This window comes from Ranitomeya variabilis, chromosome 4 (genome assembly GCF_051348905.1).
Source record: "Ranitomeya variabilis isolate aRanVar5 chromosome 4, aRanVar5.hap1, whole genome shotgun sequence".
Taxonomy (NCBI): domain Eukaryota; kingdom Metazoa; phylum Chordata; class Amphibia; order Anura; family Dendrobatidae; genus Ranitomeya; species Ranitomeya variabilis.
Window position 1 is genome coordinate 374,926,548 of NC_135235.1, and position 15,893 is coordinate 374,942,440.

Genomic DNA, 15,893 nt, shown 5'->3' on the forward strand with positions numbered 1-15,893 from the left:
CCATGTGCAAAAGAGAATAATGATGATCCCTCTACACTGTGACATCCTTTCAGATATTGAAGTAGTAATGAGCGAGCATGCTCGCCACTACTTGGTGCTCGCGATGCTTGGAGCTTGCCGAGTATTTCTGGCTTTGCTCGGCGGGAGTGCAGATCCCCGCCCTGCATGTTTGGCACTCTTTAGAGCGCCAATCAACATGCAGGGATTGTCTGCCACTCACTGTAATGCCGCAGCCATGTTGGGTCATCACAGACAGCTCTGAAATCAGGCAGTGCAGGGTAAGTTGCTGCTAAAATACGGAAAGATTTTCAATTTTATTAGTTAGTGTGGGTATACCATCTGTAATACACAAATCCATCTCAACCAACAGTTCTTCTGAAGAGCAATCAAGGTGTATATAGATATCAGTGATAGGCAGGCAGTGTGTGTGGGTATATAGCTATCAGTGCTAGGCAGGCAGGCAGTGTATGTGGCAGACTTCATTGCATATGACAAGAGGGTCCATTCCAGTACTGTCTGCTGCCGCCTATTACAGACATTTATATGCATAGGCCCAAGTATCAGGGGCCAGGAATAATTTTTTGGGGATCTTAATCCTGATTATTTTCTTTAAAAGCAATCCAGAGCACACCATTTTTCTGCTCTATTTGCTTGTTGTAACTGCAGAATACAGCCAGATCCTTTCTATATTACAGCGTAAAAATCCAGCTATTTTACACAGGGGTTTGGCCATCACACGGATCACATCTCAGTGCGTTGGAAATTCAGCCATTTGTGGCCTACTGTTAAATTGTGTTGTAGTGTCTTACGTAAGACACCAGTTTGCTGAAAAAAAAAAAATAGTTACCTAGAGGCCAGATATTTGAAACAGGGTTTGTCGGTCACACGGATCACATATCAGTGCACTCCAAATTCAGCCATTTGTAGTGAACGTATAAAATATTGTCCTCTATTTAAAAAGGGCAAGGCACGTGGCAAGGGACAGGGGACTGGATGTGATGGTGCATGCAGAGGATGAGGCTGTGGGCAAGCTCAAACTGTGCCACAACAAACACCCACATCTCAGCACCCAACTTTCCTGTCCAAAGTACTAGTGGACCGTAGCACACCACTATAGAACCCAGAGCAGTGTCAAAAGTTTGTTGGTTGGATAGCGGATAATGCTTCCAGTAACTTTGCCACCACTACCACCACCGTCTTCCACACAGTCAAGTCTCAGTAGCCGTGAGTCTGGACCGCATATTCCTCACCCTGATCCTTCCTCCCACCATGCTGAGTGCCCGGAGACAACTGATCCCACATTTGGACACTCCAAAGAGCTGTTCACTTTTCCATTTATAGATTCGTGCCTCTAGCTTAGTCCAATTAAAGCGTGCCAAGATGAGATTGCATGTAGCAATGCCCAAATATTTGAGCAGCCACGGTTAAACGAAGGCGACGGTGGGAACATGTCACAAGATGTGGACGATGATGAGACAACTGCCAGAAAGTCAGGAGGACCAGGGTGCGAAAGTGGAAGATGAGGTGGTGGATGATATAGTAACTGGCAGGAGGACATGCAGAGGACAGCAGCACACAGGGGGAGGGAGGCATAGCACCCCAACAGGCAGAAAGTGTGATGGCCGCAGAAAGAAGGCAGGCAGCCATTCCCCGAAACACCACAACAGAAGTTGCCAGTCCAACTGTTAGATCTTCCTGAGTAGGGTTTTCTAAAGACTCTGCCGATAACCCCAAACAGGCCATTTGCACCACCTGCCATACCCGCATCAGCAGGGGTAGCAAAACTACCAGCATGATCAGGCACATAGCAGCAAAGTTCCCGACTTTATGGGCCGAACCTCAGGGTCCAGGAACACTGTCTGCGGGTGAAATCACTGCTTCTTATGCTGTTGTGCATGCAAGCCAATATCCTGTCCATGGTGCATGCGAAGATGCCTCCTGCCCTGCACCTGTCGTTGCACCCACTTAACTAGCACCATCAGCAAGCATGTTCACGTCCATACCCCAGTCCTTGGAAGGCAAGCGCAAATACGCAGCCAACACCCCACAGGCCACAATATTAAATTCACACATTACTCGACTGCTTGCGCTCGAAATGTTGCCTTTTAGGCTTGTGGAGACGGTAGCTTTCCGCAACCTGAGGATGGTGGCCATCACTTGATACTCAGTCCCCAGCCCCACTTTCTCCTGGTGTGCCGTCCCCGCATTACACAAACACGTGTCCCACATTAGCTGTGCCCTCAACAATGCAGTTACTGGGTAAGTCCACCTAACCACGGACAACTGAACATGTGCTTCTGGGCAGGGACAGTACATCTCGCCGACAGCTCACTGGGTTAACATAGTGGAAGCCGGGACCCAGTTGGACCTTGGGATGGAACACATCCTCCCAAAGCTGAGGATTGTGAGCCTTACGTCAATCAGGGTTGCCCCCACAGTCTACAGCTCCTGCCCCTCCTTTTCAGCCTCCATCTCCAAAATGACCACATCAGGCACAAGCTTGAAGCACTGCCTCAGTGAAGCGGAACAAGCTGTGCTGAAGATAATATGCTTAGGTGACAAACCGCACAATGCTGAAGAGTTGTGGACCGCTCTGAAAAAGCAGGCAGATCTGTGGCTGACACCGCTGAACGTACAAGACAGTCATGATCATGTGTGACAATGGCCGGAACCTGGTGGTGGCTCTGAGGCGAGCTCACACACGTTCCCATGCCTGGCCCATATGCTTAAACTCGAGGTTCAGCGGTTTCTCAAAACCTACCTGGAGCTGCTTGTCAAAGTACGCCGCCTGTGTGCCCATTTTAGAAAGTCAGCTACATATTCGCCACCCTTCCCATGCTTCAGCAGCGCTTGCGACTTCCGGCTCACCGACTGTTGTGTGATGTCCCCATGCGATGTAACTCTACACTGCAGATGTTGGAAAGGATTTGTGCGCAGAAGAGGGCAGTTGTTGACTACCAGCATCAACAGGGCAGTCGGTATTCAGTTTAGACTCCACACATAAGACCTCAGGAGTGGATATGGATGTCAGACATGTGTACCATCCTACAAAACATTAAGGACTCCACCAAGATATAATGAGCGGAGATGATGCCATAATTAGCATCACTATCCCACTTCTTTGTGTTCTGAAACACTCTCTGCTCATAATCAAAGAGGATGCATTGCAGGCGGAGCACGATGAGATGGAGCAAGGAACCATACAGGGTGATTACACACAGCTCAGCCTCATCTCATCCCAATGTGGATTGGGTGATAATGAGGAACAGGAGCTAATTTTATGCGCTGTAGATGGCACTACAAGCATAACTGTCATAACATCTGTTCAGCGTGGATGGCCTGAGGACAGGGAGGAGGAGGAGCATAGTCAGTCGTCCTCTTGGTGAGGACACGGAAGTCTTGCCTGTTAGTCTGGTACGCATGGCTAAGTTTGTGTTACTCTGCCTTTCCCATGACCCTCACGTTCTTAAAATTTGGGGTGACTGTCATTTCTGGTTGGTGACACTTCTAGACCCACGCTACAAGGAGAACTTTCTCTTATTCCTGAGGCAGACAGGTCTACTAAAATGGTGCAGTATCTGAGGGCCCTTGTTGCGGAATTATTAAAAAAAATTCCTATCTGAAAATGCAGGCGGCAGAGGTCACAGTTCATTGGACAACCAAGGAGTACAGGCGAATGAGAACTCCAATCCAGCAGAGGCAGGGGAACACTGGCAAAGTTCTGGGAGAGTTTTCTCAGACCCTCCCATGGCACTGAGGTGAGGGGTACTCTCACAAGGAGTGCAAAGTTTTGGAAGATGCTGAGGGAGTACCTTGCTGACCCTTACCAATGTCCTCTATGATTCCTCTGAGCCTTTTAATTATTGGGTGTCCAAGCTGGACACGTGGCATGAACTGTCTCTCTACACCTTGGAGGTCCTGGCCTGCCTTGCCGCTAGCATTTTGTCAGAGACGGTTTTCAGTGCCGCTGGCGGAATTTTAACTGATAAGCGCATCCACATTTAACTGAAAATGCTGACAGGCTGACTCTTATAAAATGAACAAGGGCTGGACGGGGCCAGACTTCTCAACACCACCGAATGATAGCAGCGTGACAAACTGAAATCCAGTCTTTTTTTGGGAGGTCTATTCCTATGCACCTCTTCACATCCACACATGGGTATACACTTCCTGATTTTGACTATTAGCTGTTGTCCTCCTCCTACACCACCAGATCACCAGGGTGACCATGGTCCGTGATGCAACACCCACATATTTTTAAAGGGTGTTTATGATTCCCTTACCCCCCAAAAAAATGGTTACACAGTATGTTCATGTATACCCCCGAGGGGTAAATGTTTGTCAGCCCATACACTTTCTAATGGAGATTTTTTTGAGACCCTCCTCCACGTTTCGTCAAAGGGGTATTAGGGTGCACCCAAATTTTTGGCAGCCCTTGCATTCACTGCATAGGCAAACACTATGGGAGACCCACTTCCTAATAATGGAAAAATTGTTTTAAGAGGCCCTCCTCAATGTTTCTTCCAAGGGGTGCGTCCAAATTTGGGGCAGCGCAAGCATTCACTGCATAGGCAAACAGGATGGGAGATCCACCCCCTTTTGGGCCTGCACCCCTGTCAGGACCCTCAGTATGGAGTGGGCTGCTTTCCAACTGAACCTTCCATCCACTGGTATATCTCAACCAGTCTGACCAGTTCATCGGCATTCCGCTGATCACCCTGGTCAACCCAAGTCTGTACAGACCTTGGCAGGGAGTGCACAAACCGGTCCATCACCACCCATTCTACCATGTCCAGAGGCGTAGAGGACTTTGGCTGCAGCCACTTCTGGACCAGGTGCAACAGATCAAACATTTGGGAACGCGGTGGTTTGTCCCAGAGATACGCCCAATGGTGAACCCGCTAGGCCTCGAGTCATTTTTACCTCCAAGCGTGCAAGAATCTCCATTTTTAGCTTGCCATACTCTTTAGCGTCCTACAAAGCAAAATCATATTCTATACATAAACCATAAGCATATCATGGGTTAATGGCCGACAGCAAAACGATATCGCTCCCCCACTGTTACTTGTCCACATCAATAGGACTCACAGGGAAACTCCAAAATACATACAAAACAAAAAAACGGAGTACAAAAATCCCAAGACTCATAATAGCTAAAAGTGATGTATATTTTATTATAACCAATAAGCAACAATAATTTGAAACATCAAAATGCTATAATAACACATATTAGACAGGAGAAATGTGGAGGAAACCTGTAGGCATGCTAGATGGTGTGGGAGAACCTAATCATCCCAAGCTAGGTATATAGAGGTACCAGTACTGGGAATACAAGAGGGGAAAACCCATAGTCAAAACAGGGCTGTAAAGCACATAAATGTGCAGACATACGCCTCCATATTAAATCCCAGTCACGTTGTAAAATACCAGAGCTTACCCATGTAATAGGCAAATGATTCTCCCTGTTCCAGCAGCGGCCCCCTGACGCACGTTTCGTGGTCAGCTTTTTCAAAGAGGGTTAACTATTGGCCGCTCTTTGCCTGTTTAAGTAATGCACATACCGGAAATGTAGAGTGACATATCGGCGCACGCAAAACCATAGTAGGTTTTCTGGTGTTCCCCTATCAAGTATGGCGCCACTTCCTGTGCCCACTGCTCTGGCAGGAGTTTCTCCCTCTTGGCGACCCTTTCAAAAACACTGTCAGGTAGATTCTTCAGCCTCAACAATGAAGTTCTCCACTGCACGTTGTTCTGCTTCAACAATGCAATTCTCCGCCGCAGTTTCTTCAGCTTCAACACACCAATTCTCCACAGCCAGTTCTTCAGCCTCAACACTGCAGTTGACTGCAGGTTCTTCAGCTTCAATATTGCAATTCTCCACTGCAGGTTATTCAGCCTCAACACTGCAATTCTCCACCGCCGGTTCTTCAGCCTCAACACTGCAATTCACTGCATAGGTGAACAGTATGGGAAGACCAACTTCCAAATAATGGGAACACTGCTTCCAGGTGGCCCTCCTGTACGTCTCTTCAAAGGGTTATTGGGGTGCTTCCAAATTTGGGGCAGGTGTTGCATTCACTGCATAGGCAAACAGTATGGGAGTACCAACTACCTAATAATGGGAACATTGCTTTCAGGTGGCCGTCCTGTACGTCTCTTCAAAGGGTTATTGGGGTGCGTCAAATTTTTGGCAGCCCTGCCACTCGCTGCATAGGCAATAAAAGTATAGGAGACCCACTGTTTAATAATGGGAACAACAAAGCATAGCTGGCTGATGAATAGTAAAGGCCACCTGATGGCCCTATAAAAATAGGCTTTGTGACTTTCAGAGGAAGTTCCTTAACATATTTACCAGGAAAATCCATTTTGTTTTTGTATGTTTTATTGTGAGTCTGTAAAAGTGTCGTGACTCTGACAATATTGTTCACAGCAGTGACCTGGGAGTCATAAATGTTTTCAGGGGTCTTCCCTACGATGTTCCCATGTCATTTGAGCACTATTCCCATCAATTTCCGCAATTTATAGTCCCTCTAAAGTCCGCCAGGGGGGAAACACGGTAAAAATGCTCGAGTTTCCCACAGACTTACATTGGGCTTGTTGCTCAGGTCGAGCACCCAAGCATTGCAATATGCTCGACCCGAGCCCATCATTCGAAGACAGCTATTAAGTCTCCTCTTAGACTTCTTTTTTACAAGCTAAATATTCCCAGATCCTTTAACCGTTTTTCGTAGGACATACTTTGCAGTCCACTTACCATCCTGGTAGCTCTTCTCTGAACTTGCTCCAGTTTTTCCAATGTCTTTTTTTAAAAAGTGGAGCCCAGAACTGGACGCAGTATTCCAGATGAAGCCTGACCAAGGAGTAGAGGAGAATAATAATAATAATAATTTTATTTATATAGCGCCAACATATTCCGCAGCGCTTTACAACTTATAGAGGGGACTTGTAAAGACAATAGACATTACAGCATAACAGAAATCACAGTTCAAAACAGATACCAGGAGGAATGAGGGCCCTGCTCGCAAGCTTACAAACTATGAGGAAAAGGGGAGACACGAGAGGTGGATGGTAACAATTGCTTTAGTTATTTGGACCAGCCATAGTGTAAGGCACGGGTGTTCATGTAAAGCTGCATGAACCAGTTAACAGCCTAAGTATGTAGCAGTACAGACACAGAGGCTATTGACTGCATAAAGTGTATGAGAACATGATGCGAGGAACCTCATTATGCGTTTTTTTTTTAAATTTATTTATTTTTTATTAGGCCACACAGGGATAGTTAGGTTAATGCGTTGAGGCGGTAGGCCAGCCTGAACAAATGCGTTTTTAGGGCACGCTTAAAACTGTGGGGATTGGGGATTAATCGTATTAACCTAGGTAGTGCATTCCAAAGAATCGGCGCAGCATGTGTAAAGTCTTGGAGACGGGAATGGGAGGTTCTGATTATTGAGGATGCTAACCTGAGGTCATCAGCGGAGCGGAGGGCACGGGTAGGGTGGTAGACTGAGACCAGAGAGGAGATGTAGGGTGGTGCTGAGCCATGGAGTGCTTTGTGGATGAGGGTAGTAGTTTTGTACTGGATTCTGGAGTGGATGGGTAGCCAGTGTAATGACTGGCACAAGGTAGAGGCATCGGTGTAACGGTTGGTGAGGAATATGATCCTGGCAGCAGCATTCAGGACAGATTGGAGCGGGGAGAGTTTGGTAAGAGGGAGGCAGATTAGTAGAGAGTTACAATAGTCGAGACGAGAATGAATAAGTGAGACAGTAAGAGTTTTTGCAGAGTCGAAAGTAAGAAAAGGGCGAATTCTAGAAATATTTTTGAGATGCAGATAAGAAGAGCGAGCCAGTGATCGGATGTAGGGGGTGAATGAAAGCTCGGAATCAAGGATGACCCCAAGGCAGCGGGCATGTTGCTTGGGAGTAACGGTGGAACCGCACACGGAGATGGCAATGTCAGGCAAAGGTAGGTTAGTAGAGGGAGAGAACACGAGGAGTTCAGTTTTTGACAGGTTCAGTTTCAGATAGAGGGAGTACATGATGTCAGAGACAGCGGTAAGACAATCACTGGTGTTTTCTAAGAAGGTCGGAGTGAAAGCAGGAGAAGAGGTGTATAATTGGGTGTCGTCAGCATAGAGATGGTACTGGAAACCAAATCTACTGATTGTTTGTCCAATAGGGGCAGTATACAAAGAGAAGAGGAGGGGGCCTAGGACTGATCCTGGAGGAACCCCAACAGTAAGGGGAAGGTGAGAGGAGGAACCAGCAAAACATACAGTGAAGGATCGGTCAGAGAGATAGGAGGAGAACCAAGAGAGAACAGTGTCCTTGATGCCGATGGAGCGGAGCATAGTGAGGAGGAGCTGATGATCCACAGTGTCGAATGCTGCGGAAAGATCCAAGAGAATTAGCATGGAGTAGTGACCATTAGATTTAGCTGTTAGTAGGTCCTTAGAGACTTTAGTGAGGGCAGTTTCAGTAGAGTGTAAAGAGCGGAAGCCAGATTGAAGAGGGTCGAGAAGAGAGTTATCTGAGAGATAGCGGGTAAGACGGGAGTGGACCAGGCGTTCCAGGAGTTTAGAGATGAAGGGAAGATTAGAGACAGGTCTATAATTAGCGGCACAGTTTTGGTCGAGGGAGGGTTTTTTAAGTAATGGATGTATGATGGCTTGCTTAACCCCTTCACCCCCAGTGCTTTTTCCGTTTTTTGCTCCCCTCCTTCCCAGAGCCATAACTTTTTTATTTTTCCCTCAATATGGCCATGTGAGGGCTTATTTTTTGCGGGACGAGATGTATTTTTGAATGATTGGTTTTCCCATGCCATGTAGCAGAAAACGGGAAAAAAATTCCAAGTGTGATGAAATTGCAAAAAAAGGGCAATCTCACACTTGTTTTTTGTTTGGCTTTTTTGCTAGGTTCATCAAATGCTAAAATTAACCTGCCATTATGATTCTACAGGTCATTACAAGTTCATAGGCACCTAACATGTCTAGGTTATTTTTTTATCTAAGTGGTGAAAAAAAATTCCAAAGTTTGCTAAAATAAATAAATAAAAAATTGTGCGATTTTCCAATACCCGTAGCGTCTCCAATTTTCGTGATCTGGGGTCAGGTGAGGGCTTATTTTTTGCATGCCAAGCTGGCGTTTTTAATGATACCATTTTAGTGTAGATACATTCTTTCGATCGCCCGTTATTGCATTTTAATGCAATGTCGTGGCGACCAAAAAAACGTAATTTTGGCGTTTTGATTTTTTTTCTTGCTACGCCATTTAGCGGTCAGGTTAATCCTTTGTTTTTATTGATAGATCGGGTGATTCTGAACGCGGCGATACCAAATATGTGTATGTTTGATTTTTTTTTATTGTTTTATTTTGATTGGGGCGAAAGGGGGGTGATTTGAACTTTTATATATTTTTTTAATATTTTTAAACACTTTTTTTTTTTTAATTTTGGCATGCTTCAATAGTCTCCATAGGAGGCTAGAAGCATGCACAACTTGATCGGCTCTGCTAAATAGAGGTGAAGTACAGATCACCTCTATGTAGCAGAAATCCAGGTGCATTTTGAACGCCGACCACAGGGTGGCGCTCAAAGCAATCGGCCATCAACAACCATAGAGGTCTCAAGGAGACCTCTGGTTGTTATGGCAATGCACCACTGACCCCCGATCATGTGACGGGGTCAGCGGTGCGAGCAATTCCGGCCGCACGGCCGGGAGCGCTAGTTAAATGCCGCTGTCAGCGCCTGACGGTGGCATTTAACTAGTTAATGGGCGCGGGCGGATCGCGATTCCACTCGCGCTCATTGTGTGCACATGTCAGCTGTACAAAACAGCTGACATGTCGCGGCTTTGAGGAGGGCTCAACGCCGGAGTCCACCTCAAAGCAGGGGATCTGCCAGCTGACGTACTATTCCGTCAGCTGGCAGAAAGGGGTTAAATGATGGAAAAATACCGGAAGTGAGGGAAAGGTTGAATATTTTTGTTATGTGAGAGGTGACAGCCGGGAAAGGGACTGGAGATGTGACGGAATGGGGTCACTGGTGCAAGTGGTCGGGCGAGAAGATGCAAGGAGCCTGCTTACTACTTCTTCTGTAACTGGTTCAAAGTCAGAGAGTGAACTAGATGCAGTGGGGGAGGGAGGACAGTGCCTGGTATGAAGAGATTGGGAGATGATTTCCTGGCGAATGTGGTCAATTTTTTCTTTGAAGTAATTGGCCAGATCGTCAGCGCGGAGATCTGTGGTTGGGGCCTGCTCTCTTGGGTTGAGTAGGGACTGGAAAGTGTCGAAGAGACGTTTAGGGTTATTGGACAGTGAGGTGATGAGGGTGTTGAAATAGGTTTGTTTGGAGAGGTGAAGGGCAGAGTTGTATGTTTTTAGCATGAACTTATAATGGATGAAATCTTCGGGTAGATTAGATTTTCTCCACAGATGTTCGGCACACCTGGAGCACCGCTGCAGGAAACGTGTTTGCAGCGTGTGCCACGGTTGTCGCCGTCTGTGTTGAGTTGCTCTATGTATAGGAGGAGCAGCTTCATCCAGGGCACTTTGCAGGGTTTCATTGTAATGTTTCAGAGCAGAATCAGGACATGAGATGGAGGAGATTGGGGCCAATGAGGACTGCAAGTTCTTCATAACTTTCTGGGTGTTAATGGCCTGTATGTTTCTATAAGTGTGGAAAGTGGGGGTGACCTGAGCGGGATGGCAGTTTTTGATAGAGAATGAAAGAAGGTTGTGGTCAGAGAGCAGGAGAGGGGAGTTTGTGAAATCATCCACTGAGCAAAGCCGGGAGAAGACCAAGTCAAGGGAGTTTCCATCTTCATGCGTTGGAGAGTTAGTATGCTGCGAGAGGCCGAAAGAGGAGGTTAGAGATAAAAGGTGAGAAGCAGATGGAGAGAGGGGAGAAGCAATGGGGATGTTGAAATCACCCATGATAAGGGTAGGGGTGTCACAGGAGAGAAAGTTTGGAAGCCAGGTGGCAAAATGATCCAGGAACTGATGAGAGGGGCCAGGAGGACGATACACCACCGCCACTCGCATGGAGAAGGGGACGTAGAGTCTGACAGCATGGACCTCAAAGGAAGGGAATACAAGTGAGGGTACTTGGGGGATAATTTGGAAGGTACATTTGGGTGAAAGGAGCAGACCAACGCCTCCACCTGTTCTGTTGTCTGATCTTGGGGTATGAGAAAAGTGTAGTCCACCATATGAGAGATCAGCAGCAGCGGTGGTGTCTGACTGCTGGATCCAGGTTTCAGTAAGAGCCAGGAGATTAAGAGAATTAGAAAGGAAGAAGTCATGAATGAAGGAGAGTTTATTACACACAGAGCGAGAATTCCAAAGGGCACAATTGAAAGAGACAGAAGGCATGCATGGAATATTAATAAGGTTAGAGGGGTTTCTGGGTGTAGCAGTTGGGAGGTTTGACTGGCTATAACATGGGGGGCCGGGGTTTGGAGAGATGTCTCCAGCGACTAGGAGGAGGATAGAAAGAGTGATCAGATGGTTAAGTGATTTGTGAGAGCGTCTCTTGTGTTGAATGGTGGGACTGAATGGATCTGCGCTGTTAAGCAATGTGAACAGAGCATGAGTGCTATACATAGGAGAGGAGAGGACAGAGGGGCCGATATGGATGGAGTTTACACTGTGTTCCAAATTATTATGCAAATTGGATTTCAGTGTTGTAAAGATTTAATTGTTTTGTTTTTCAAATAAACTCGTGGATGGTATTGTGTCTCAGGGCTCAATGGATCACTGAAATCAATCTGAAACACATGTGATAATTAGTTTTCCAGGTGATTCTAATTAAAGGAAAACTACTTAAAAATGATGTTCCACATTATTAAGCAGGTCACAGGTTTCAAGCAATATCGGAAATAAAAAGGATCTCTCTCTTCCTGAAAAGCATCAAATAGTGCAATGCCTTGGTCAAGGGATGAAAACAATAGATATTTCCCAACAACTTAAGCGTGATCATCATACTGTGAAGAGATTTGTGGCTGAATCTGAGCACAGACGTGTTCGTGCTGATAAAGGCAGAATGAGGAAGGTTTTTGCCAGTCAAGTTAATCGGATTAAGAGAGCAGCTGTTAAAAAGCCATTACAAACCAGCAAACAGATATTTGAAGCTGCTGGTGCCTCTGGAGTCCCTCGAACTTCAAGGTGTAGGATCCTTCAAAGATTTGCTGTGGTGCATAAACCTACTATTCGGCCACCGCTAAACAGTTTTCACAAGCAGAAACAGTTGTAGTGGGCCCAGACATACATGAAGACTAATTTTCCAACAGTCTTGTTTACTGATGAGTGTCGAGCCACTGTGGATGGTCCAGATGGATGGAGTAGTGGATGGCCACCATGTCCCAACAAGGCTGCGACGTCAGCAAGGAGTGGAGGAGTCATGTTTTGGGCCGGAATCATGGGGAAACAGCTGGTAGGGCCCTTTAAGGTTCCTAAAGGTGTGAAATTGACCTCTGCAAAGTACATAAAGTTTCTGACTGACAACTTTCTTCCATGGTATAAAAAGGAGAAACGTGTCTTCAGGAGCAAAATCTTCTTCATGCATGACAATGCACCATCTGAAGCTGCAAAGAAAACCTCTGAGTCATTGGCTGCTATGGGCATAAATGGAGATAAACTCATGGTGTGGCCACCATCTTCCCGTGACCTCAACCCTATAGAGAACCTTTGGAGTATCATCAAGCAAAAGACCTATGAGGGTGGGAGGCAGTTCACATCAAAACAACAGCTCTGGGAGGCGATTCTGACTTCATGCAAAGAAATACAAGCAGAAACTCTCCAAAAATTCACAAGTTTAATGGATCCAAGAATTGTGAAGGTGATATCAAAGAAGGGTTCCTATGTTAACATGTAACTTGGCCTGTTAGGATGTTTTGGAGTTAAATAGCTTTTTTTTTCATTGAATGTGACCTCCTAATGCTGCAAATTCCACAAATGAGCATTTTCAGTTCTTTAAAACATATCAAATGTTTAGAAATTCTACTGTGCATAATAATTTGGAACAGTGCATTTTGAGTTTTTATTCATTTTGGAGATTATACTGTTATCATTGGGAGGTTTCAAAATAAAATTCAATGTATAATCTAACGGGTGATGACTTTTATTAGACTGACTGTCATTTGCCCCGACCTTTTAGAAAAATCTGAGAAAAATGTAATTTGCATAATAATTTGGAACATAGTGTAAAGAGTTTATGCAAGGGCGGTGAGTGAATGCAGCAGCCAGGATATAGATTATACAGATACATATGGTTGTTTATTTGTTCTGTTTCAAGTGAACAGGGAATTGTTTTAGATTGTCTTACCTGTCTCCTGCCCTGTCTAACTGCTATGTTATAACTGCCGCATACTTAGAAAAAAAAAATACTTTGAAAAAAAAACTACACGAATAATAGTGCACGAATGCACCTCTGCATGAATAATTACTTCACTTGATCTAGACTCTATGCTTGTTAATACATCCTAAAACAGTGTTGGCCTATTTTGCTGCTGCATCACTCTGTTGACTCATGTGCAGTCTGTGATCTATTAGCATACCCAAGTTTTTTTTCACACGTGCTGTTGCTTAGTTCTTTTTCTCATTCTGTAGATGTAATTTTTGCTTATCTTGCCCAGTAAAGCTCACTGGCCTGTAATTTCCTGGGTTTGTCTTCTTTCCTTTTTTTAAGATAGTGGCATTTGCCCTTCTCCAATCTTCTGGGACTTCTTGTGTTTTCCTGGATTTTCAAAGATTTAGGCTAGTGGTTCTGCAATTTCCTCTGCTAACTCTTTCAGTACCGTAGGATGTAATTCATCTGGGCCAGGGGGTTTAAATTCATTTAAATTAGCTAAGTGTTCCCTCACCATCTCTCTGATTATTGATAGTGTGGATTCTTTTATTCCTTTAATGGCACCATGAAGAACAGTTGATGTTACATTTGTTTTCTTAGAGAACAGATGCAAAATAGGAATTTAAAAATTCGGCCTTTTCAACATCATTTTTGACCATTTCCCCCTCTTCATCCTGTAAAAATTATAGCATCTTTGACTTTTCTTTTGTTTTTGGCATACCCAAATCCTTTTTACTGCATTTGGAATCCCTTGCAAGCAAGCCTTACTTCATTACTGGCTTTAGCTCTTCTAACTATTGCCCAGCATTCCCTGAAAACAGCATTATATTCTTCTTTAGATATGTCCTCCTCTTTCATTATGATATACATTTATTTTTTCATTTTTAACAAGTGATTAAATTCTGTGTTCATCCACTCTGGTCTCTTTAAAACTTTTTAAATGCTTCCAATTCTTCCTTCTTTTTGGGATTGATACCATTTGTCTGGTGAGAATTTCATTTAGCAAACTCTCCCATCCTTCTTGGACATTTCTGTCCTGTCTGTTGAAAGGTCCAGCCATTGGACCTTTCCTATTCTCTTTCTGAGTCCCCTAAAATCTGCCTTTCTGAAGTCTGAGTCCTCACTGGTCTTCCTCCTCTTGTAATCCAAAATTCTAAGACAGCATGATTGCTGCCTCCTAAATTCCCAGTTACCTTTACTTTTTCAACGATTTTCTCCCTGTTGGTAAGAATTAAGTGCAGATCATCTTGTTCTCTCTTCTACCTTTTGAAAGAAATAGTTGTCAGTAAGAGAAGATAAGAATTGTCTGGACCCAGCACTTTTGCCTGAGAGAGATTCCCAACAAATATCTGGATTGTTAAACTTTTCCATGATCACTATGTGATACTTTTTTGAGAACAGAGACGTCTGATGTAAAAAGAGTTCATCCTTATCTTAAGTCTGTCCAGGTGGCCTATAGTACACACCTACATTACTTTCCTCTCTGTTCTTCTCTCCTTGACTTCTTACCCAAACAGTTTCTACAGAGCTACCAGTCTCTGAAGCTTGGATCTCTGTGGAGATATAGATTTTCCGAACATACAACATCTCCTCCCTTATTTGTAACCCTGTTTCTAATAAGTCATAGCCTTCAAGGTTTGTATTCCAAGCATGGGTATCATTAGATCAAGTTTCAGTGATGCCTATTAGAGATGAGCGAATATCATTGGCTCCCTCCTTATTCAGCAAACTAACGCTTACCGAAGAAGCTGCTGCGACAACCCGGATTGCTCCCGATAATCAGGTGTCCGGCACCACAGCTATACTTGTCAATACAGCTTGCCGAATAAGGAGGGAGCCGACGTTATTCACTCATGTCTAATGCCTATGACAACATATCTCTCTTCCTGTGTTAGCAGCTCAAATTCTTCTTGTTTGTTTCCCATGATCAGTTCATTTGTTTAGACATTTTGTTTTGTAGTCAGCTTCTCTATTTTCATTCAGAGTTTGTTGTTTTTATAAAAAGAAAAGAAAAAGAAAACCAAATGATCACAGTTGTAGGCATGTTCTTTACATGAACTCATGCAAACCCTAAAAAACAAACAAAACAGTGAAATCTAAAATGCTGAAGGGGATGATGCACTGGAAGACATTCTCTAGAGAAATAAAGAAATAGCATCACTGATCAACTGAAAATTTTTATTGTTTTGGAATGACTATAATTTTTAAAATGCGTTCAGGTAATCCAAAGGTTACTTTTCATTGGTCATTAAATTTTGCCTTCCTCTTCTCTAAGAAAGCAGTCATTCCTTCTTTACGGTCATCCTACAAAATTAAATGACAAGTATTAAATGATGCATTTTTTACACCATTATACAATTGTTACACTTAGTTTCCACACTTACAGTAGCAAATGTTGAGTGGAAAAGTCTCTTTTCAAGTCTGTTACCCTCTGACAAAGGCAATTCAAATGCTGTGGAAAAAAAGGCAATAAGTGTTTATTTTCTTTGAATGCTGCAAAAATGCAATGGTAGATATAAAACACACTCCTGGAATCCACAGTCCTGTAT

General features: G+C 44.4%; 2 protein-coding genes across 2 annotated transcripts in view; both read right to left on the reverse strand.

The window, feature by feature from the left end:
* LOC143764792 (uncharacterized) overlaps window positions 1-15,390 on the reverse strand; it is a 207,630-nt gene extending 192,240 nt beyond the window's left edge. The window contains exon 1 of the mRNA XM_077250759.1: window positions 9,434-15,390. Within this exon, the coding sequence (XP_077106874.1) occupies window positions 9,984-11,600 (1,617 nt within the window). The 5' untranslated portion in view covers window positions 11,601-15,390 and the 3' untranslated portion in view covers window positions 9,434-9,983. The remainder of the gene's footprint in view (window positions 1-9,433) is intronic.
* A 118-nt stretch (window positions 15,391-15,508) lies between these two features.
* ECHS1 (enoyl-CoA hydratase, short chain 1) overlaps window positions 15,509-15,893 on the reverse strand; it is a 124,496-nt gene continuing 124,111 nt past the window's right edge. Inside the window, exons 7-8 of the mRNA XM_077250763.1 lie at window positions 15,729-15,796; window positions 15,509-15,648 (exon numbers count right to left, since the gene is read on the reverse strand). Of these exons, the coding sequence (XP_077106878.1) occupies window positions 15,583-15,648; window positions 15,729-15,796 (134 nt within the window). The 3' untranslated portion in view covers window positions 15,509-15,582. The remainder of the gene's footprint in view (window positions 15,649-15,728; window positions 15,797-15,893) is intronic.